General features: G+C 45.7%; 2 protein-coding genes and 1 long non-coding RNA gene across 8 annotated transcripts in view; 2 read left to right on the plus strand and 1 right to left on the minus strand.

Annotated features, from left to right (window-relative positions):
- Window positions 1-5,419, plus strand: part of BRAP (BRCA1 associated protein) — a 31,275-nt gene extending 25,856 nt beyond the window's left edge. For both annotated transcript variants that reach the window (XM_061603495.1, XM_061603494.1), the window contains exon 12: window positions 805-5,419. In XM_061603495.1, coding sequence (XP_061459479.1) covers window positions 805-1,165 — 361 coding nt within the window. In that variant the 3' untranslated portion in view covers window positions 1,166-5,419. The remainder of the gene's footprint in view (window positions 1-804) is intronic.
- LOC133373534 (uncharacterized) lies at window positions 2,598-22,678 on the minus strand. Its single transcript, XR_009759690.1, has 4 exons — window positions 22,427-22,678; window positions 10,356-10,641; window positions 6,256-6,469; window positions 2,598-5,387 (listed from the first exon to the last, which is right to left on the minus strand). It is a non-coding gene; the product is annotated as an uncharacterized LOC133373534 (long non-coding RNA).
- ATXN2 (ataxin 2) overlaps window positions 21,482-23,702 on the plus strand; it is an 88,312-nt gene continuing 86,091 nt past the window's right edge. For 4 of the 5 annotated variants that reach the window (XM_061603484.1, XM_061603487.1, XM_061603485.1 and 1 more), the window contains exon 1: window positions 21,483-22,293. In XM_061603484.1, the coding sequence (XP_061459468.1) occupies window positions 22,010-22,293 (284 nt within the window). In that variant the 5' untranslated portion in view covers window positions 21,483-22,009. Of the gene's footprint in view, window positions 22,294-23,702 lie in introns of all 5 variants that reach the window. The other variant, XM_061603489.1, reaches the window with a different exon arrangement.

Here is a 23,702-nt window from a genome sequence, read left to right on the forward strand (position 1 = left end):
TTGTCCTGTTGCCATTTCAGGCATCACAACAGCCATGTGGGCTAGAAACTCGCATACACTTTTTAAACATATTATTGGGGAAAGGGGGATCTGTCCTTTTCTTGAGCTCCTGTGCAGCTGTAGCTTTCATGTATCTCGGTGCATTGTGCACATGTTTATCATTCATAAAAGTTTTCCTTCTGGGTGGTTGGTTTGGTGCATGTTTGGATTGAGACTTGGCCACACCTGACTGTTGGAGGAATATGCTTTCCAAAAGGAAAGAGAAATCCCGTGGAAACAATATTAGCTAGACAAGATTGTCCTTGTTGTTATACAGTAGGTCATTGCCCAATCACCTTGCAGCAAAGCCAAGGGAGGCTTAATAGGAAACTCCGGGGGGGGGATCTCCACTTGCCCTAACTTTGCCCTCCCCTTCCTCTTCCATAGCATGCTATGCCCCTCCCTTCACTTGGCACTCTTATTCTGTGACCTCACTTAATTATCTCCCTGCCTCAATTACAGTTGGTTGCAGAAAGCAAGGGGGCACTAATCCCCTGTAACCTGCAGCCTTTCTGATGCCATTGGGCTCCCAGTTCCCATTGGCCCCAGCTGGCAAGGGCAATGGTCAGGGACAGCGGGCACTTGTAGTCCAGCAATATCTAGAAAGCCACACGAAATTCCCCCACCCGTTGTAAGATGTTTAAGTAGGCAAATGTTCTATTCCTCATGAAATAACTAATCTTGGCATGGTTTCTTGGCCTGCTGTAACATACCTGGAGCCTTTGGGATGGGCTGTAAATCTAATTTTGTTCTTCTGCCTTCCAGATGCACTCAGCTAAGCACCAAGGTGTCCAAATTAACCACAGAACTGAAGGAAGAACAGGAAATGAACAAGTGTTTGCGAGCCAACCAGATCTTGCTCCAAAACAAGCTGAAGGATGAGGAGAAACTGCTGAAGGAGACGTGCGAACAGAAGGACCTGCAGATCACAGAGGTCCAGGAACAGCTGCGCGATGTTATGTTCTACCTGGAGGCACAGCAAAAAATCAATCACCTCCCTGCTGAGACTAGGCAGGAGATCCAAGATGGACAGATCAATATTGCCATGGCATCGGCAGCCAGCTCATCAGGAGGGGGGTCTGGGAAGCCTTCATCCCGGAAGGGTAGAGGCAAGAGGGGCAAGTGAGAGATGAAGGGGAGGCAACTGACCGTACCAAAACTGGCTACAGGGTGGTGGCCAGGGGCCGAGTGAGAGTCACCTGTCAGGCGAAGCAGGCACAAGAGTCTAGCAAGGAATCAGTGACCAGTTTGCAGAGCCTTTCCTACCCCAGTGCACTAAGCCAGTGGCACTCAGCAGCCCTTAAGAATCTCTTTCCCTCTGCTGGCTATCTAGCTACTCATAGGCAGTATGTAGTGACTCCTTGGCTGTCTGACCATATTTAATCTCCCCTTCTCTGCTGCATAACCTGAGAACACTGTGTTCAGTTTTAGATGTTTGCTTAAAATCTTATTTTAAAATAAGTGCAAAAAACCAGAACGACAAGAGCTTTAGATTTTTTTCAGGGGGAAAGGATACTGTGCCTTGCACCTTCTTCAGTAAGCCAGCAGTAAATCCAGACCCAGGCTTCCTTTATCTTGGGACATCTGGTTCAAAAGCAAATGCAGGCAGTCTCCTTTTGGTAGGCATGTGCCGGAAGGTGGCAGGATTTCCAACTGGGTGCAAAAGTGATGCCTGGCTTTTGTTCCAGGAGCCTTGCTGAATGTTAAGAGCTCTTAAAACGGGAGTCTTTATTGGCGTGAGAGCTGCATCTGTTAGATGCATCTTCCTTCATGAGGCCTTTGTTCTAAGTCTGCCCCCCAAGTTGTAAAATATGTTGGGAGCAGGGCTGGCATATCATAGATGAAGGGCGGGATTGATGAAGAACATTCACCGAACTTTCAAGGGCTGTTTGGAAAGCGGGGTAGAGAAACCAGCTTAAAGGATGGAAAATGCACCAAACGTTTGCCATTTTGAAGTCTTTCAAATGCCAGTAGCCGAGTAGAAAGGCGAATGCTTACAACAAAGTCAGGCTTGTTGGTTAGGTAGCTTTCTGGGAAAATACAAAGCTAACATTGTGGATGTCTGAGTTTATTCAAAATGCCCTGTTCCTTGTGCTGTGCTAGAGGTGGGGCAGGAGCTGTGTCTAGTGAGTTGCACCCTCTCTCGTCAGTATTTTTCTGCCTTGATACCCGACTATGCATTGCATGGGAACATGTGTAACCAACACCTGATGACCCCCTTCTCCTTTAAAAAAGCCCCCTCAATCTGCTTTGGGAGGGGGTGATTTAGAGTGGAGAAGCAAGTGTGTGCATGTACTTAACCCTTTCCCCTGCTGCCACTTCTCTGCTTCATAACTATCCTGTCCCAAGCTGTGTTTCCACTGTCTGGTTCCAAACATATGGTTTCCCTTGCATTTGGAAACTCATGGGACCCTTGGGAGTTGGTTATATGCATTTTGTATGTAAATTCTAGTTTAGCCCATAGCAGGAAATAGCAGAATTTCAGCAGGCTGTGAGGAATGACCTTGTTAGCAAATATTTTAGAGGCCTGAAAGCTAAAAAAAACTGTTCTAAGGGGAAAAGGGGAGGTGGCTTAAACGAACCTGGGGGATTTTCTAACCCCTTCTAGCACCTGCATTTTAAGCATACATCCAGTCTCTTCTACTTGCTACCTGAGCACGGCTGCTCTAATGCCCCTTCATAATCTAAGATAGCTGTGCATGTGTAGGCTTGTGTGGGTCATGCTTTGGCAATGTGAAATGTTACTTGTTTGCCTGATAAGCACCAGTGCCTTCTGGGCACGCTACACTTAGTGGTAAGCGTTGCAGGTGCGCAAAGGGGTAGAACAAGTTAAGGCCCTGATGATTTTTAAAAAGTGTACACTTTGTATAGGAGCAGGTATACTAATGAACACTGTCCCGCACTGAACGAACCAGAGTCAGAGGATAAGATGTTGGTATTGGTGGCATTCTGCTAATTTTGTAGGGTACCTTGAGTATTGTAGTTTTTTTAAAAAAAAAATCTATTCAGGCTACCACCAGCACATGTATTTTTTGCTTTGAAAAGGAAAAAAATGTATCCCCAATTTAATATAGGCCTACCAAGTTCACTTGATGCAGTTTGCCACAGGCTATATGTAATACCAGATTTTTATCAGACTTGTCTAAGTACACCAAATGTACTAGCAACTGACACATTGTTTGCTGAGCTTTTTTCTTTTTCTGATCAAATTTTGTAGCAAAAATGTATCCTTTTTTAAAGAAAAAGTTTTGTGCACATGCATTATAGAGGGACTCTGGTCATTTTAAAAGCTAAATGGTCAGTGTCTCTGTCTCCTATAGAAAAACTACTCTGCTTATTTTTTTTGAAACAATCCTATTTTTGCACTGGTTCCTCTTGCTTTGTTATATGCTCTGTCCTCATAGGTTCTTCTCCTTTTCTCTTTCCCTCATTCCTCTGAAGCTAGGATGAGCAGAGTGCAATATTGGTGTGTGCGTGATGGGAGATTTTCATCTAGGCAGAGAGTACAGTTTACAAACTACTAAATCCAAGTATATAAAAATGAATCTGAGGGCACCAAAAGTAATTGTTTGAAAGGGGTTATTTATCAGGGAATCTGTTAGAAAGCTACTATGATGAGATCACAGCAAGCCCAGACACTCCTCAGTGGCATTATTATCCCAGTTTAGGGACTTGTTCTCACATTCCACTTGCATCAAGATCTGGATTCTTTCTGGAGAAGCATTGTATTTCCTCTGAATTTTTTTTTAGTTTGTAGTCCAAACCTCTTAGAAATTGAGGGGAGTTGCTTGAGGTCGTAATTGAAAATATGCCACTTTTGTGTTGTGTAGGAACACTCTTAAATCTGCCAAGCCTTTTACCCAGCTGAGCTGAGAGCAGTTGTATTTATTCGGATAGGCTGGGGTTTGACTGACACTAGCAACACCCGTAGCTATGTACTTCCTAAAAAGGGGAACTCTGCTGTAACATCTGCAACAGGACTTCATTAAACTGGATAAATTATGCACAGTCGCCTTTGAGTACGTGTTTCCCTTGGATAGCAGGCTTACCAATATCTACCATAATGCAGAAGGAGGTACAATGAAGGGCAGGCTTGTGGGTGAAAAGGTGTGCTGTTTCCTTCCTTGGAATTCTAACAGCTAGAAACACAGGCAGCTGTAGAGTCAGGTTATTGGTCAGTCTAATTGACTACTGCCTAAGCAAGGGGGCAAGGACCCTCCTACCTGTAGGTGGACTCTGCCCTCGTCCAGGGTGCGCTCTCTCCCCCCCCCCTCCGTCCTTGGGATTCTTCCAGCCACTTGCCCTCTTTGGGTGCTTTTGTCTGTCGGGAATCTCATTTAACTGTGGTAGTGATACCTCTTGCTTGAGTAGGTGGAGAAGAGTGGGTGGTAAATAGAAGAAACCTCTTGGCTTCTGCATGGCTGGAATACGGCTTACTATGGAAAGGTAATAGTCAAATTGGTTGGCCTGCTCAACTTCTGTCTGTGGTTCCACCTGCTACACAGCTCCCAGAAAATTGCCCACAAAGAAATACGGCCATCATGCTGAAAAAGGTTCCCCATTTGGCTATACTGACTGGCAGCAGCTCTCTGGGGCTTTAGGTGGTCTTTCTCAGCCCTTTCTATAGATCCTGGGGACTGTATCTGATACCTTCTGTATGCAACACATCTGTTCTTGTAACTACATGTGAAGCGAACAGACATGGCTCAGTTCATATGTAATGTCAAACAATGGTTTTGTAACTGGTCAGTCTTGGGCTCCTCAGCTCAGTCCCTCCCTCACTTCCCATTTAGCACATTTGCAGTTATGGCTGAACCAGCAAACTATTGTTTGCACAAAACAGGATCTGAGTCTTCGCAGCAGAGGAGTGACGGAAGGTGGAACTTGGAAGGGAGCAAGGTCATATAATTCCAAAGCGTGACTTCTCTGTCATTTATGAAGCACCTAGCCATATTTGCTTAACACAGCTTCTAGTTTTCCCACCAGGCCCAGCGGTCATGAAAACATCTTGATGGTGCTTAAACTGTTTCACTGGCTCCTGGATCATTTTGAAGCAAGATTCAAAGTGCTCGTGCTTGCCATTTAAAACCCTACAGGTTTGGGAGCTGGATGCTTTTTGCAGGTCAGCTTGCCTGTGGAATGAAATTGGCTTTAGAGGCTTTCTCCTTCAGGTGCCTCTGCCTTCTGCGGTGAATTGGGTGGTGACTGAAGAGAGGACATTCTCTGTGGTGGCTCACTGCTGTTGAATGCAGTTCCCAGAAAGGCTGGTCTGGCACTCAGATGAGGAAACTATGAAGCTTATTGCATGTGATTACAAAGTGTTATAAAACGGAGAGAAAATCGTCCTGCTAAGAGATAATAAATCTTCTTATTTCATAAATTATCTTATTTATCAGTTGCTGAGATACAAGTTTTGTATAACTTGACAAAATAAAATACACTTCATAAAAGCAATTTAAAAGCAGAAACATTTAAATAACATTTACAAAATCTATAAAATGCTCAACCTGTAACATTAATAAGGGCCAAATCCTACCCACCCCACTAAAAGATGAGCACTAATGTAGTATGCAGCATTAAGCAAAGGTCTGGGTGAACATAAAGTTCCTAGCCTGATGCCTATAGCCTGCCAAGGATAGTGCCAAGCGCATCTCTCTGGGGCAAGCATTTCAGATTGGGGAGAAGTGGGGCACTGCTGAAGAGGCCTGTTCTCATACGGCCACCCTCTGCACTTTCTTCAGGTGGGGTACACACAGAGTTGGTTCATATGGAGAGGTCCTTGAGGTATTGGGGTCCTGAGCCGTATAGGGCTTTAAAGGTCAAAAGCAGCACTTTGAATTGAGCCTGGAAACTAATTGGTAGCCATTGAAGTTGGGCCAGAGTTGGTGTAATATGTTCAAACCTCCTTCTCAGTCAGTAAACTGACCGCTGAATTCTGCACTAGAAATAGTTTGTCTTCAGAGGCAGCCCCACATATAACACATTGCAGTAATCTGACCTAGAGATTACCAGAGCACAGACAACTGATAGGGTTGTGTCTGGGGCACAGCTGAAGTCGACGAAAGGCACTCTGTGAAACCTAGGCCAGCAACAGCAACGGATCCAGAACTACCCCCAAGCACACCTGCTTTAGGGGGAGTGCAACCCTTTTCAGAACAGGTTGAACCCCACTTAATGGGTCTGAGGACCCACCCATTCACAGTGCCTCAGTCTTACCTGGATTGAGCTGCAGGTCCAACAGGGCTTTATTAGGATAGGGATCTTTTACAAAAGAGGCTTGTGTTGCTGGACTTTCCTCCTCAAGAGGCACAATATTACATTGCATCTTGCTGAGCAATCAGCATGCTCCCAAATTCACCAGAATGCTTCTTCAGAATGGCTGTTAACAGCAACTTGTTTATTTGACAATGGTATGTTGTCCTGTACCTGGCTTACAGTAAATAAAAATAATACAAATTAAAATATAAAACCATTAAAGGAAAAAACTACATACATACAACAAAACAGAACTCATTGCCCTACCCCAAATAAAAAACATTTTTTTTAAAAAAAAAAAGCTACTCCCCAGACTACCTATACTATAGGTTTGGATGAACAAAGCACAAATATACTTTCTGGCATGATGAAAAATTTATTTATTTATTTATTTATGAGATTTGTTAGACGCCCATCTGGCAGAGGTTAATCTTACAACCAAACACAAGTACATTCCATATAGACATCATCAAAATCCTAAAAATTAGAAATTAAAGCTTAAACATTGAAACCCAAGATCTGCAATCTGCCAGCCTAATCCCCTTCCCACGCCTGGGTAAAGAGCCAGGTCTTCAAGGTCCGCCGAAAGCATAACAGGGAGGGAGCCTGATGGAGGTCAGTTGGCAACAAATTCCAAAGCATAGGAGCCATGATAGAAAAGGCTCTAGACCTTGTCCTCACCAACCTCGCTTCTTTTACTGGAGGTATAAGAAGTGATCCATTCAAGCACGATCTTGTAAACCGCTGAAGCGAGTGAAGGCGACTCTTTAAATAGAGTGGGCTGGCCTTGCGAAGAGCCTTATAAGTTAAAGCCAGGATCTAAATTTGGCCCGCGCAACCACAGGTAGTCAGTGCAATTCCTTAAGGACTGGGGTGATATGGTCATGGTGGCGACTGCCCTTAATCAGACAAGCCACCACATTCTGCACTAGTTGCAGCTTACGAACTGTAGTCCAGGGAAGACCAACATATAAGGCATTACAATAATCCAGCTGGGATAAGACCAGAGCATGTACTACTTTGGGAAGCAAGTGGCTCAGGAGATAAGGGCGTATCCTTCGGACGAGATGTAGTTGATAAAGCGCTGCCCGACTGACAGCCACTACCTGCGCCTCCATAGATAGCTGGGAGTAAAGAATGACCCCCAAACTCCGGACTTGATCTCTTAGGGACAGTAGTACCCCGTTGAGCATCAAATCAGTAACCCCCAATTTCTCTTTGTCACCCACCAACAGAACCTCAGTTTTATCAGGATTCAGTCTGAGCTTACTCCTGCTCATCACCAGACTCCTCACCAACTCCAGACACTTAGACAGCATTTCTATGGCTGCTGGTGGGGAAGATTTAAATGAGAGGAAAATCTGGGTATCGTCTGCGTATTGGTGGAATTGCAGCCTGAATCTCCTAATGACATCTCCCAGCGGCCTGATATAAACACTGAATAACATCGGGGAGAGGACAGAGCCCTGTGGCACCCCACATGTGAGAGGCCAAGGCTCCGAAACATCATCCCTCAATACCACACTCTGGTATCTCCCAGAGAGGAAGGAGCGGAACCACTGTAGAACAGTACCTCCAATCCCTAACCTCTCTAGGCGATCCAGCAAGATACCGTGGTCAACAGTGTCAAAGGCCGCCGAGAGATCCAGGAGAACAAGGAGGGTATATTCCCCTCTGTCCAGTGCCCTTCTCATATCATCCACCAGGGCTACTAACGCTGTTTCTGTCCCATGTCTGGGTCTAAACCCTGATTGAAATGGGTCAAGGTAGTTTACTTCCTCTAAGTATGTTTGCAGTTGGTTTGCCACTACCCGCTTGACCAATTTACCCATGAGTGGCAGATTTGAAACTGGGCGGAAGTTGTTTAAATCCAAGGGGTCTAAGGAGGCCTTTTTCAAAGTTGGAATTATTACTGCCTCCTTGAAGGCAGATGGCAGATGACCTTCATCAAGGGATGCATTAACCACTGCCCTGACCCCCTCGCCCAGTTTGTCTCTGCAGCTCACAATATGCCATGCTGGGCAGGGGTCGAGTATACAAGACGTTGGTCTCAGCGCAGACAGGGTCTTTGCTACTTCCTCAGAGGAAGGGAGCTGAAAGCTATCCCAGGACCCTGAAGGTCCAATAATCAGCTCTGGCTCCATTGTTAAGGCTGTGGCAAGAGGAATAGAACTCTTGATGTGATCAATTTTATCCGCAAAATGTTTTGTGAAGTCGTTACAGGAGGCCAAGGCATGACCTGACGGGTCCAGAGCAACTGGCCCTACCAAGCTATGGACCACCTGGAACAATCTCCTCTGACAACATTCCAAAATCTGTTTGAACTGGCCTTATAACTTAATTCCATTTTACAACTATTACAAACTTGTGTGCTCAAAACCTTGCTTGCCATTCTGGGAATAAAGAAACTTCAAAGGAAGAATACAAAGTGAAACAACTGCAATTGCAGTTAATCAAAAGGTTCAGTGCCATCATTTGTGGATTGAATTGAGACAAAGGATTTTTATCACATGTCTTAATTAGTTTACCAATGCCAGGATTATCTGTGCTGTCAATGGCTGTTTTTTTGTTAAAGGTTCCCTGCCCCACAACCGGTGGCAATCCCAGTAACACCTAGCAAATTATCACAAGTCTGCCAAGGTAAAAAATGTGCCTTATTTAACAATGTAAGCTATGGTTATCATTCGTGTTGCTATTCAGCTCCCTTCTTACCATTTTCTCCCAGATATACCTGTCAATCAAGATTCCACTTTATTAATCTTGTGCTTTAGTCCATTAAAGCGTATGCAATTTTAGTATATTTAAAATGCCACAAGAGTATTTTTTTTTTTGCTGTAACAGTAATACAGCTGTCCGTCTGGACACTCTTGATGGTTTAGTTCAGCCTTTGCCAACCTGGTGCCCTCTAGATGTTTGGACTACAGCTTCCATTAGCCCTAGATGGGACAGGTTGGCAAAGGTTGTTTTTAGATTGTTTTAATAAAAGGCAGGATCCTGTACTCACTGCTTGGATTTTGTCCATTCCAATGTTTCCTCTCTCCCTATACAGATACCTTTCTGTGTGAAGCGGGGAGGGGAAAATGCCCTTATGCATGCCGTACACACAATGAAAGCCAAAGAGAGTGCAATACAAAGCATACATTGAAAGGGAGAAGCTAGTGTAACAATTGTGCAACCCTCTGTCACTGTCAGAGAGGCCCTGGCAACTTAGTCTGCTTTGCTACTGAGCAAATGCGAAGACTGTAGGACCTGGTATGGATGCAAAAGATGGAGTGCTGGGTGTGATCTACAGTGATGCCTGTGATGCCCTTCCCTGGCTCTCCCTGTCAGGTTCCTACCTGCTCGTGGCTACTGCCTTTCACTAGGCACCACCAGGGACTCCACCAGTCCGGACTGTCCTTTTTTATGGTTTCTCTCTCCGCTCTAGCACAGATCTCAATAGATCCCCCTGCTAGGCAGCACCACCAGTCACGTTCTACAACCAATGTTCCCAGAGACCTTGCCTGAGTCTCTCTATCCGGTTACATTCGTGACTGCGTGCCTATGCTGTTCCCAACCCCCTTGTATCAATGCAGATAACTCATAACTCGGGGTTGCTCTGGATACTTATAATGTTATCTTCTCCTCTTCACCACTGCCACCATTTGTTACTGTTTCCCTTCAGCCTTGGTCATTACCTTACCCTCCCTTCTGGTCTGTGAAACCCCAGCCAAGGATCAGGCCTCCGGTAAACCAAAATAGTGTTTATTAAATATTAGAAATAACAAGATTACTTTATAAAGGCACATAAGCATATGGTTTCATCTATTCCTGTGATACTTGTCTTAGTATTAATCCGAACTCCACACTCTCCCCACATCCACCTCCAAACACCCAGCTCCAAACACCTCTCAAACACCTCTAAAACCCACCAACGTCCACCCAGATTCAACTGTCATCCTTCCATTTATACTCTCAGCCATCCAAACACTCAGCCAATCATCCAGCATTCTACTGCTCATTTACTCCCCCCTCCTCTTTCATTCCACTTACCACATATCTTCTATACAAACAGCACTTACCATATTTACATTAATACAGGAACATCACAATGCCCTCCACCAAACTTCAAGCTTCTGTGCAATCTTATCCAGTTGGTCTACTATACAGGTTGAAAGAAGTGATGAAGAACTGGCTACCAGTTGCTGGGAATCGCAAGCATGGAGAGTGCTTGACCATTGGCATGCTAGATGGCTGTAGTACAACCATCTAGAGGACACAATTTTGGTTACTGCTTCTATATGCCATGGTGAAAAATGGTTTCATGATTGTTTCACTAGCCTGTTTCATTTCAGGGCTTTTGAAGACCTGTAAAAGTGATACAGAAATTTTAAAAACTGGATACAACTATACAAAATGTGCACTATGAGTTGATCTGACCCACTGGCTGTGGAAAATATTCTGGCTGTAAGTAAACTGCATTGCATTGGTGGGCAGAAGGTAGAGATGGATCAACTGTTAGAGCTCTGGGGAAATTGGCAGTTGATCAGCAAGGATTTCCGACACCAAACTGTTTTATCACTAGGAGCAGAGCTTGCCAACCTTTTTAGACCGGGGGCACATTTTGAATTTTCAGAGGGTCCTAAGGGCATCAGTCAGTGACAAAATGGCAGGCGGGAGGGGCAAGGCATAAAATAAGAGTACAGTCATTGCTGCTCCTCCCCCGCCCCAACAACCTCACATTTACCATGGGAAGTCAGTTATGTCCTGCTGGTCCCAATTGTGAAGTCAGAGCTGTTAAAGACACAAGAACCCTGATTCCTCCAATGCCAATCAGAAACTGCCATCCTGCCCCCACTTACCTGGCAATAAGCCCTATTAAACACAGATTTATTCTGAAGTAGACATGTATATGCAAATTAACTATACAGGGAATTCTTAATGAGCGCCTGGACATCAGCTCTTGCACAGCAGGAGGCACGCTTAAGCCTCTTTGCAAAGCGTTCACATTTGCCATTTGGGGAAGGGATTTTTTTAACATCTACCCACACATTGTGTAGCAGTATTTGCAGAAAGTAACTTCTACGGAGTACCTAATCTCAGATGAATCCATAACATGCTAGGTTGCTAGGGGAAACAAAGGCAAACTATGGAGATTCCAAAGACTACTAGATACTGTAATGACAAAAGAAAATTGCACTAAAGGGGAGGAAAAACAGACTCTCTTTAGGACCCAGGGATTCCTACTGCCTGGTGCCTGAGCAACTCTTATCAATCACAGCTCTGACTTCACTCATTCGCTAACAACAGTGACAGGTGGGAGCAGCTAGGCTGGCTCATATCACAAAACTTAAGATGGGTACCTGCACATTTTTGCTTCCTAACTGTCTTTCCAGGAGTGCTAGAGAGTTCCTTCTTTAAAAAAAAAAAAAAAAAGCTCAGAGTGTGGGGTGACTGGTTGGTGACTCCTGAACAGAAGCAACAGAATGACAACCTCCCATCTAAATTACACCACTGAAATGATGAAGGCTTGGGGGAACCAGAAGTGGATTTGTGTGCAAAAGGATGTCAGCTCAGTTCAGTCCTGGTTTTCAAAACAAATTCCTGGTCTTAGAATTCTTTCATTCTGTGTCATTTGCACCAAGCTCTGGTTAGTGGATCTCAGCATCCTAATAAAAACAAAGTAGATCCTACAAGCTTGAAGTCTGCCCACCCCAGGCATAAAGGCATTTTCTCTTGAAGTGAAATAATGGATTCCCAAGACCCAGAGGCTTGCTGAAATGGCAAAATGGACAATGTGCCCTTAAGAGCTGGTAAACTGCCAACAAGAAGCCAACCCAAAATTACTACAACACAGCTAATACCACTCACAGCAAAGCCCAGAAAAGGGCTGCATATTTTTCATAATTCCCCTTTGCACTGAAATATTTACACTATTAATATGTATTTATTTATTCATTATTTGATTTATATCCTGCCCTTCTTCCCAGCAGGAGCCCATTTATTTAAAAATGGGAAATAAGACTACCATCATGACACAAAAGCATGCAAACACAGCTCTACAAAGTGTAGGATACAAGAACTATGTGAATTTTACACATGGGATGTTTCTGCCTGTGGAGTACATTGACCAACTTACATTCTGCCTCAGATGATACTGCACAGCAATCTTTATCCTGTGTTAGAAATGCCTTTTGCAAGCTGTCTCAACACACACAGAGAAACTGTAAGTGTTGCACAATTTTCTAATGTTTGATAACAGTTTTTAACTGGCCGCAAAATTACAAGTAGGCTACAGTTATGAAGTTTTTTGTGTTTCTGGTTTCACCCTGTGAGCTTTTCCTAACTAAAGAGGGAGGTTTTTGTGGGGGCCTATTTCAGTGGACACCTATTGTTACCCAACCAAGATATCAACTGATCATTCTTCAGGTTGAGGAGGTAGAACAAAAATAAAACAAAAGCTTCTTTAAGTGCACAGGAAATGCAAATGGCAGAAGCTGTGAAACAAGCAGTGATGCCAATTGCACCCGATCCTGTGCCTTCCATTTCGCTAAGTCTTAGGAGTATCCTCTTTTACAGTATGTAAAGCAGCCAGTGTCGCTGAAAATAAGATATATAGTTATATTTGCCAAGACTCCATTTTTTAATGGATGAATCTCTAAGAATTTTTGAGTAACCATGATTATGCCTCCTACAGCTTGCTTGTGTGAAAAAGTTGCATTGATTTTTATGCACTTTCCCAACATGGTGTCGCTCAGATTTTTGGATTCCAGCTCCTGCCATCCTTGAACATTGGCCATGCTGGCCGGTGCTAATAGGAGTTTTAGTCCCAACTACATTTGGAAGGCACTAGGTTGGGGAATGCTGACAGAAAAGAATAAAGGAACTCTTTTCATCATTCTTCTTTTGGTTTCAGTTAGCCCTAAGCATATCAGTCAAAACTGAAGCCCTCCTGAATTCAATGTAAGTGTAAATTGGCTCAGTAGGGCAAGTTGATCTTTTGCATGTTGTCTCAGAAACAAGTCCCATAGCATAGGTGTGCATAGGATTGCAGCTTTAATTAAAAAGACACTATTATCCCATTTTCTTCCATGACTGAAGTCAAGGTGGTGCCCATCATTGGGAGTTTCCTATTTGGACACCGACCAAAACCAACTGTGCTTTGATTCAGTAAGGTGGTTGCATCTGTTTTTAGGCCATGACCTGGGGCATTTGCCTGTGGGTAATGTGTGTGTAATTCTGTAACATAAGAATGGCTTTCATTTGGGGGATGGGGGGTTGTTTTAATCACTGAAAAGGGAAGTAGACAAGGCTGTGATTCCCAAACCATTTCCTGTGAGGTATGGAGTGGCGGCTCTGTTGCCACATCAATTGTTTTTGCTTTTAACAAAAACAAATAAAAAAGAGGGGGATGTTGCAATAGCCTCAGATGAAACTGAAGTTTATCTACTATTGCAGTATTTCTGTTCAGATAACAACAACCGTCAAGGAGCTATGCCTCATTTCTTTCTCTCATACAAAATATCAGGAGTCCTTTGAGGTGAAGATTTATCTGTTTCTTCGGTAGCTGTGGCAGCTGCATTGACAGGCAAAAATTCAACAAGTGAAGCTCTTCCCCTCCAATGCTGGAATTTATCAGACAGATGTTAAAGTTTAACAGTGAAAGGCACAGGAGACCTCATGGGAATTTCTGATCTACAATCACAAGGACAGAATAGTGATTCCAGATTGAGTAATCCAGGAGAAAATGCTTGACCTTATATGTGGATTCCATGGACTACACAGTTTTGTTAGTATGTTTTAGTTGTGTTGCTGTATATGAAAGATGAGCTTTGAATAGTCAGCCAGGAATATTATTTATTCCAGATGAGATTCTCCAGTTATATTCATTTTAAAAACACGGAGTGAAATATTTGTATATGGATCCTGACTGAAACATGTATGCGCTTTTAAACAGACCTTTCTGTTTCATTGTTAAAAGCTAAGTCATTTTAACAGTACATCTCTATATATGTCTACTCAGAGGTAAATCCAACTGGATTTGGAAACTACAGCTAGCGCAGAATTCATTGGCCAGATTACTGACTGGGGTGAGAAGGTCTGTCCAGGTAACGACTGGCTTGGAGTGCCTCCACCTTGTGCTGGGTCAAGGAGACAGACTGGGAATCTTGTTGGTGTACCGACCACCCTGCTGCCCAACAGCTTCCCTAACTGAGCTGACAGAGGTAGTCTTGGAGGTTTTGTTGAAGTCCCCCAGACTATTGGTACTGGGGGACTTCAACATCCATGCCGAGGCTGCTTTATCTGGGGCGGCTCAGGACTTCATGGCCTCCATGGCAACCATGGGGCTGTCTCAATTTGCTACTGGCCCAACGCATGTGTCGGGACATACTCTTGATTTGATCTTTGCCACTGGACACGGAGATGGTGATCTGGAGGTGGGGAGTTTTTCATCGACCCCATTGTCATGGACAGATCACCGCTTGCTGAAGTTTAGGCTTACAGCCACCCTTTCCCTCCGCAAGGGTGGGGGACCTATTAAGTTGGTCCGACCCCGGAGACTAATGGATCCTCAAGGTTTTCAAAGGGCTCTGGGGGATTTTCCGGCTGATAAGACAGGCGGTCCTGTCGAAGCCTTGGTTGCACTGTGGAATGCGGAAATGACCCGGGCTGTGGACACGATCGATCCTGCGCGCCCTATCCCATGCAGAGCTCATGCAGCCCCGTGGTATACCCCGGAACTGAAAGCGATGAAGCAAGAGAGGAGAAGGCTTGAGTACAGATGGAGGCGTACTCCTGACGGATGCAATTATGCCTTGGTAAGTGCCTCCACTAAGTTGTATACAGAAGCGGTGAGGGCAGCGAAAAAGCGACACTTCGCTGCCACCATTAAATCATCCCTCAACCGTCCAGCGGAACTTTTTAAAATTGTCCGAGGGCTTTTACACTCTAGTCCTCAGGATATTATAGAATCTTCGGAAACCCGCTGTAACGAGTTCGCTGGGCACTTCCAAGACAAAATCTCATGAATCCGCCGGGACTTAGACTCCAATATTATGGCAGTTGAACCTAATGAAGTATCCGGAGCACGGTCTTGTCCTCATTTATTGGATGAGTTTCAGTTGGTACAGCTCGAGGACGTTGACTAGGTGCTTGGACTGGTGCGTGCAACCACTTCTGTACTGGTGCGTGCAACCACTTCTGTACTGGATCCTTGCCCCTCTTGGCTAGTGAAAGCTGGCAGGACTGGAAAAGCCGGCTGGGCCAGGGAAGTGATAAATGCCTCCTTGAGAGAGGGAGTGGTCCCTAGTTGTTTGAAAGAGGCGGTAGTGAGACCACTCCTGAAGAAACCTTCCCTGGATCCAGATAATTTGAACAACTATAGACTGGTAGCGAATGTTCCATTCCTGGGCAAGGTCTTAGAACGTGTGGTGGCCAGCCAGCTCCAGGTGCTCTTGGATGAAACCGATTATCTAGATCCGTTTCAATCCGGTTTTAGGCCCGGTTTTGGCACCGAAACAGCCTTGGTCGCCCTGTATGATGACCTATGTCGGGAGAGGGACAGGGGGAGTGTAACTCTGTTGATTCTCCTTGATCTCTCAGCTGCTTTTGATACCATCGACCATGGTATCCTTCTGGGGAGACTCACGGAGTTGGGAGTTGGAGGTACTGCTTGGCAGTGGCTCCGCTCCTACTTGGTGGACCGCCTCCAGAAGGTAGGGCTTGGGGAGCATTGTTCAATACCCTGGACTCTCCATTGTGGAGTCCCGCAGGGATCGGTTCTGTCCCCTATGCTTTTTAACATCTACATGAAGCCGCTGGGTGCGGTCATCAGGAGTTTTGGAGTGCGTTGTCACCAGTATGCTGATGACACGCAACTCTATTTCTCCTTTTCATCTTCATCAGGTGAGGCTGTTAATGTGCTGAACCGTTGCCTGGCCACGATAATGGACTGGATGAGAGCTAATAAACAGAGGCTCAATCCTGACAAGACTGAGACGCTGTTGGTGAGTGCCTTCTCTGCCCAGATGGTGGATGTTCAACCTGTTCTGGATGGGGTTACACTCCCCCTGAAGGAACAGGTTCGTAGCTTGGGGGTTCTTTTCGATCCATTCCTGTCTCTCGAGGCTCAGATGGCCTCGGTGGCACGGAATGCGTTCTACCACCTTCGTTTGGTAGCCCAGCTATGCCCCTATCTGGAAAGCGATGACCTCACTTCAGTCGTGCGTGCTCTGGTAACCTCTAGATTGGATTACTGCAATGCGCTCTATGTGGGGCTGCCTTTGGAGACAGTTTGGAAACTACAGCTAGTGCAAAACGCAGCTGCTAGACAGTTGACGAGGACCAGGCGGTCCGCACATATAACACCTGTCCTGGCTCATTTGCACTGGCTACCTATTTGTTTCCGGGCTAAATTCAAAGTGCTAGTTTTGACTTATAAAGCCTTACACGGCGCGGGACCACAATACCTAGCGGAACGCCTCTCCCGATATGAACCTACCCGCTCACTACGTTCAACATCAAAGGCCCTCCTCCGAGTCCCGACCCACAGAGAGGCTCAGAGGGTTGTAACAAGATCCAGGGCCTTTTCAGTAGTGGCCCCCGAATTATGGAACAGTCTCCCTGATGAGGTACGCCTGGCGCCTACACTTTTATCTTTTCGGCGCCAGGTTAAAACCTTTTTATTCTCCCAGGCATTTTAACTTAATTTATTTTTCAGCTTTCAATTTACACCAGGCTGTTTTACTGTTTAATATGTATGCTTTTTACTGACCTTTGTAATTTTATTGTATTTTACTCTATGTTGTGCACCGCCCTGAGAGCCTTTTGGTTGTGGGCGGTATAGAAATCGAAATAAATAAATAAAATAAACATTATCACACTGATTCTGGCCCAACTGCACTGGCTACCAATTAGTTACTGGGTCAATTCTAAATGCTGGTTTTGACCTTTAAAGCCCTATATGGCTCAGGACCCCAATACGTAAAGGACGACTTCTCTGCAGATGAACCAGCCCAGACCCTACAGTCTTCATCAGAGGCCATTCTCCATGTGCCCCACCTGAGCGAGGTGTGGAGGGGGCCACATGACAACAGGCCTTGTCAGTAGTGGCCCTCCATTTGTGAAGTGCTCCTGCTAGAGAGATGCTTCTGGTGCCATCCTTGGCAGTCTGTAGGCACCAGGCTCAGAGCTTTAGTTAATGTTGCCTCTTACACTGGTGCTCCTTTTAGGGGGATGGGTATGACTTGGCCTTTTTAATATGTTGTTGGATGAGCACTTTATGGATTTTGTATTGTTACTTAAATATTTCTGCATTTAAATTGCTTTTATGAGGCATATTTATTTTGTCAAGTTGCTTTGAGACTTTTTATTGTACAAAGCAACAAATAAATAAAATTAGTAATAAGAATAAATGAATATCTGCAAATATCAAGGATTTTGCCAGTACAAAATTGACACAGACAACAACGTCGGGCCAAAAATAATCTATAACTGGACATGCCCATATCATATGCCTCTATGTGGCATTACAGCTCTAATATCTACCTGGATTAGACAGTGCCTTCCTGAAAATACGTTGTGGAGTTCAATATACCTGAAACATGAGTTTTTGCTTGCTCAGTCTCAATTTCAAAGGATCCCACTTTTGAGTTAAGCTGTTTAGGACTGCATTATAAGCACACATAAATGAAATGAATAGTTTCCCCTTCTTTAAATCCACTTCCTTCTCCTTCCTCAATTTTCTCCCCTATATTAAAATTTGGATTTATTATTTGATTCATTTATATAAAAATACTTGTATACCACATGTTCATTAAAAATATCAAAGTGATTTATAATAGTTTTATATATATATATGTCCATTGTGATGCATATAGATATATAAATAATAGAATGGATACTTTGGTTTTTTTGCTGTCTTAAAAAAAAAGAGCACTTGCCCTCCAACCGCTTTGAAAAGCGTATGTGTTTTAGTCTATAGGCAAATCTTAGAAAAGGCCTTAGAAATGTTATTTGCCAAATTTTTGTTAGAATGTACAAAATGGTGTGTGTGTGTGTTGTAAGGAGCATTTCCTTGACCAGAAAATCCATTTTTTCAACTGCAAGAAAGAATATGGGAATGAATTACAGCACTTTGTATCCGACATCATTTTTTTCCAGCTTATCTTTTTCTTAATAGAAAAATTAAGTATCCACACTTAAATGTTCCTGTCACAAAGTTATTTTATGCCACAGATGACTGCCTAACCAGAAAGCGCACCCCTGGATATACCAGTTCAAAATACAATAAATGTTGGTTAACGTGTTTTTTGGACTAACTTGTCAAGAGAATATGCAAGCTTTAGGACCAAAGAGGGGCCTACCTCAGGCTTTTGGAAGAAAGAGCATTGACATCTGAACAAGGTAATGGAAATAATGTGGAAGAGCGGTGAAGAGGTAATACAGAAGGCAATTGTAAACCAAAGGTAAAATACAGGGCATGGGCCAAGAACTGAGGCATAGGAAATGGAGGAATCTCTTATTCAGGATGTCAGAACCACAAACTGGACGGAGATAAACTGGTATTCACTTTACTATGCCTGTATTTAATTTATTATATATGCTGTTTTACCCTAATTTCTAATTCTTTCTCATTTATCACCCTATTGAGCTCGTCTAACAAAGAAAAACCCAGCTGTTTGATAATGTCAGGCCAACCTATTAACAGTGCAAGCTCTGATACAGTTATGGTTTTAAAATGACCTTCATGGCTGAGTGTGGATTTGAACCCTGGTCTCCCAGAACCTAGTCCAACACCCCAACTGCTGCACTCCACTGGCTCTCTCAGAGATGGTTGATGGTTCTGCAGTTGCAGTACTGCTCTTTCCTATAATACTTTTCCACTCTACATTTGTGAACATGAGTGTGATGTCCTCATTCAGCCATGAAGCTCAATGGGTGACCTTGGGCCAGCCACCAACTCTTAGCCTATCCTACCTCACAGGATTGTTGTGAGGATAAAATGGGGAGGGGAGAGAAGTATTTATGCTATCTTGGTCACTGTATCTCTTCCATTCCAACACAGATTTGAAGAGGCAAATCTGTACCTTGTTCTGTTGCCTGCTGTGTTCCCCCAACTTTCCTCATACCTCCCTTGGCATATAAAATATTTGTGCTACAGCCACTGGCTCCATCAACCTGAAAATATATTCTTTGAGTGTGAAATTAGATTTCATTTTCCAGCAAACAAAAACATACTTTTTAATAAAAACATTTTAAAGAAAAACATCAGCTGAAAACTATCAATGTTCGAAGCACATAGATTGCTGTCATTCATCTGCATATTATTTCCTGCAGTGGAAAGATGGGTTTTCTGGTCAAAGAAATGTTCCTTTTATTTTTTTGGGGGGGGGCTTTCCACATTTAACAAAAATTGTGTGCGAATTTCACTTTTTCAGTATCTGCATACAGGTTATCCCTCTTATTAGGACCTGTTCCAGAGTTGCTGCTGAGGGGCTAGTACCTGTCCTGTTCTCTACAGTAATATTTTAATATCCTGGTTTTACTGTTAGCTGAGTTCATTTGGCCTAAATTATATACATTTTATTTAAACAATCAAAATAATGACAGATGAATGGATTTTTAAAACCCTTCATTATGAGGGTCATTGGGAGATCTTTGACCAATCTTAATCTTACGACTTATGTCTTGTTGGAATTGCTTTTTGAGATGTTTTAAACTTTTAAAAAAAGATGTTTTGTTTTAATATATTTTTTAAAGTCTGTTTTTAAAGTGCTTTTGGTATTTTTGTTTGATGCCCTGGGCTCCTACTGGGAAGAAGGATGGGATATAAATTTAATATATATAAATAATAATGAACAAATCAATTAAGCCCAATCTACCTCACAGGTTTGTTGTGAGGATAAGATGGGGGTTGAATGAGAGGGAGAACGATGCAGGCTGCCTTGAGCTCCTTTGGGGAACGGTGGGATATAAAAGTAACAAGAGATGGGGGACAGGGAGAGCTAATCCCAGGTTGGGCTATTCTCGTGTGTAAGAGCAGCTGTAAGAACATCAGAAGATCCCTGCTGGATCAAATCAAGGCTTTCCAACTTACTTGTAGGTGCCTTCTGCGAGGAAAGCAACTAATTAATAAACTTCTGGCATCCTCACAGTGGGCAATCAGATGCCCCAATGGGAAGCCTGCATGCAGGACCTGAGAGTAACAGCACCCTCCCCACAACTGTAGTTCAGACATATCAGCTCCAATACTCTTACCAGCAAGAATGAGGCTGAAGCATTTTCCCCACTCCCACTCCCACTCCCCCACCCCCACCCCCAAGAAAGGGTTGGAGAACCTATGGCTTTCTGAACCCTGTTGGACTCCAGTTCCCATCAGCCCTTGCTAGCCTGGCCAACAGCCAGGTGATAATAGGAGTTGAAGGCCCACCACATCCAGAGGACTATAGGTTCCCCATCCAAGGAATTTTATATAAAGACAGCATGTGTCCAAAGTCAGTGTGGGATAGTGGTTACCGCATCAGACGAGGCCCTGGAAAACCTGGGTTCAAATCCTCCCTAGAGATGAGAAGGCCTGGAGAAAAAAACTGGTTTGGGGTTTCCCCTCTCCCCCCCCCCTCCTCGGGCCTTCTCATCTCTAATCCTCACTCACGCATGAAGCTCACAGCCTGACCTTGAGCCAGGCCCTGTCTCTTGGCCTGACCCACCAAGGCAAAACAGGGAAAGAGGGAGAACCCTGTAGCTCCTTGCAGGAAAGACGGAATCCAAATGTAATCATAAACATTTGTGTGTCTGTGTGTGAGATACATATACACACACATATGTAGAATATATGCGACGAAATACAGAACGGCTGTTTAAAAAACGCACAGAGGCTGGGTGGAAACGAGGGGGCGCAACCATCGCCTACCTGTATAATTCCCCACCCGCGTGTGAAGAGTAGTGGTTAGAGTGTCGGGCTGGGCCCCGGGTTCAAATCCCTCCTCCGCATTGAACCTCACTGGGTGGCCTTGGGGGGGCAGTCACGGTCTCTCAGCCTAACCCACCTCACAGGGTTGTAGTGGGGATTAAATGAGGGCAGAACCGTGTATGCCACCCTTGACCTCCTTGGAGGAAAAGGTGAGATATAAATGCAATAAATAAATAAAGAGGAGAGCGCTGCCCTCTGCACGTGGCCAGGGGCACTCTTGCGCGACTACTTCCCCCGGGGGGGGGGCGTGGAGAAAAGGGAATGGAAACTGATTCCGGGGCTAATTACTGAGTCTCGGGGTAGGAGAAGCTTCCCTTTCTTTCCCGCCCTCAGGGCCTTTCCGCCGCGACACTCGCTTGCCTGAGGGGAGAAATCCAAAGCCGCTGCCTCGGCGAGAACCAGACCTCGCTCAGCGCCCACTTCTCTCTTTCACCTCAGCCTGCCTGTCGAGCCGAGCCGGGCCGGGCCCCGCCCTGCTGTCCCCTCCGCTCCCGCCTCGCCTCTCCTTCCCCTGGCTCGGCGTGCCTTCCTCACTTGGTTGCCTCCGCCAACAGCAGCACAAGCTAAGCCGGGCCGGCCGGGCGGTTTGTCTCCACCTCCAATCTCCTCCTCTCGCTCCTGACGAGGAGGAGGAGGCGGCGGCGGCCGTCGTCGTCGTGAGGGAAGGAAAAAGGCCGCCTCAGCAGCAGCAGCAGCAGCCGCCGCAGGAGCAGGAACGAGCGCGCTCCCCCCCCCCGGTCTCTCTTTCGCCTGCCTCCCTCAGCCATGTCCCTCAAGCCCTCGCCAGCGACGGCAGTGGGAGCGCCGGCGTCGCCGCTACAGCCGGCGTCGTCTCTTCCTCAGCCGCCGCCGCCGCAGCAGACGACAACGACCCAGCCGTCGCCACCACCGGGCTTGCTGGCCCAGTCGGCCGTCAGCACCACCACCAGTAGCAGCCGCAAACCCCCCGGCGGCGGCGGTAGTAGTAGTAGTGGGAGCAGCAGCAGCGGCCCAGGCCCGAGCGGGATCCCGGCTGGAGGAGGAGGAGGAGGAAGGCAGAATCTAGGCAGGTGGGTAGGCGCCGACACCACCGCTACTGCTGCCTGAGGAGAAGGGGAAACGGGGGGGTCCTCCAGGCCTTCCTGAGGAGAAGAGGGTGAGAGACGAGGTGCTTTTCCTGCCTCCCCCTCAGCCGCGACATACCTGCCTGGTCGTTAGTGAAGTGGCGAGTTGGAGGGAAATGGGTGTCCAGGCCTGGCGGGGCTGGTGCGTGGAAGGCCGGCCGGCCTCGCTGGTTGGGCTTAGAGGGGCGGGGGAGGTAAGGGACTTGTTTGTGGGCTGGGTAGGTGGGAGGGAGGGAGAGAGGCCGATCGAGACCCCCTCCCCCGCTCCCGGGTTGTCTATTTGGGTGGGGTCCCGCTCAGGCCGCTCCCCCAAGGAGACGCCGCGCAGGATGCGGCGCCTGAACCGCCTGCCCAAACGTCCGGACGGAGCCGGTCGTTCATGGCAGTCGACAGACCAAATGAGACCTGTTGGAGGGGCTGTGCGGGTGTTATGGGCCGGGGGTGAAAGGCTGCAATCCTGGGCCCTGCTTGGTTTGGGGAGTGGGTTACTTCTGAGCAGAGAGGCAGAAGAGGGCTGCTCTGTTGGGGTGGCATCTTTGGCCTGGTTTTTATTTTCCTTGGGGAGGGCAGAGGAGTATCTGGGCCTAATAATAATAATGATTATGATGATAGGCGTGGGCAGGAGGCCTATGAGGCGGAGGAGGGCTACTCAGTTTTTAACCTGCCTTCCTCCCATAAGGACACAAGGCAAATAAATGCACAAGTGAGTGCTTGAGATTCAGAGAGAGATTGGGAGGGTGGGTGGGTAAAATGCAAGTGGCTCTATTGCCCAGAAACGAGGAGGAGCTTTTCGTGAGATCCCCCCCCCAAAAAATACTGGTCATTGTAAAAATAATGGATGAAGAGTGGCCCTTTTTCTTCCAAGCTTTGCTATGAAAACTGCCTAACTGCATAATAAGCATTTTTTAAGGGGGGAACGGGGGCAAGGGTGGTAGTGCTTGAAAGGGAGTGCCTGCAATACAGGAAGGGGAGGGGGTACTTGGGAACACCTGGTAATGGAGACTGCGAGCTTTGAAAGGGGGGGGATGGATGGAGCATCGGTGTGGGGCATCACTTTCTGAGATGAGTGAGACTTAATGCATGCATTGGATGGGGTTTTTTTTAACCTGGAATCTTAAGAATTCCAGGTAAAAGAATAAGGATTCAGTCAATCAGTGGTGTGAGGATTCAATCAATCAAATCAATGAATGGTTGACTCTGACCTGGAAGAAATTGTGTTTTAGAGGTGGGAGGAGAAAAAGGGCTCCATGTTTGGCATGGTTCAGGAAAGGAAATAGGGGATTCCCCCCCTCCCCCAGCTGGCAGTGCATTGTGTATATATAATGGGAGTTTCCAGGTGCAGTAACTGGCATTGC

Source organism: Rhineura floridana, chromosome 19 (assembly GCF_030035675.1).
Source record: "Rhineura floridana isolate rRhiFlo1 chromosome 19, rRhiFlo1.hap2, whole genome shotgun sequence".
Lineage (NCBI taxonomy): Eukaryota > Metazoa > Chordata > Lepidosauria > Squamata > Rhineuridae > Rhineura > Rhineura floridana.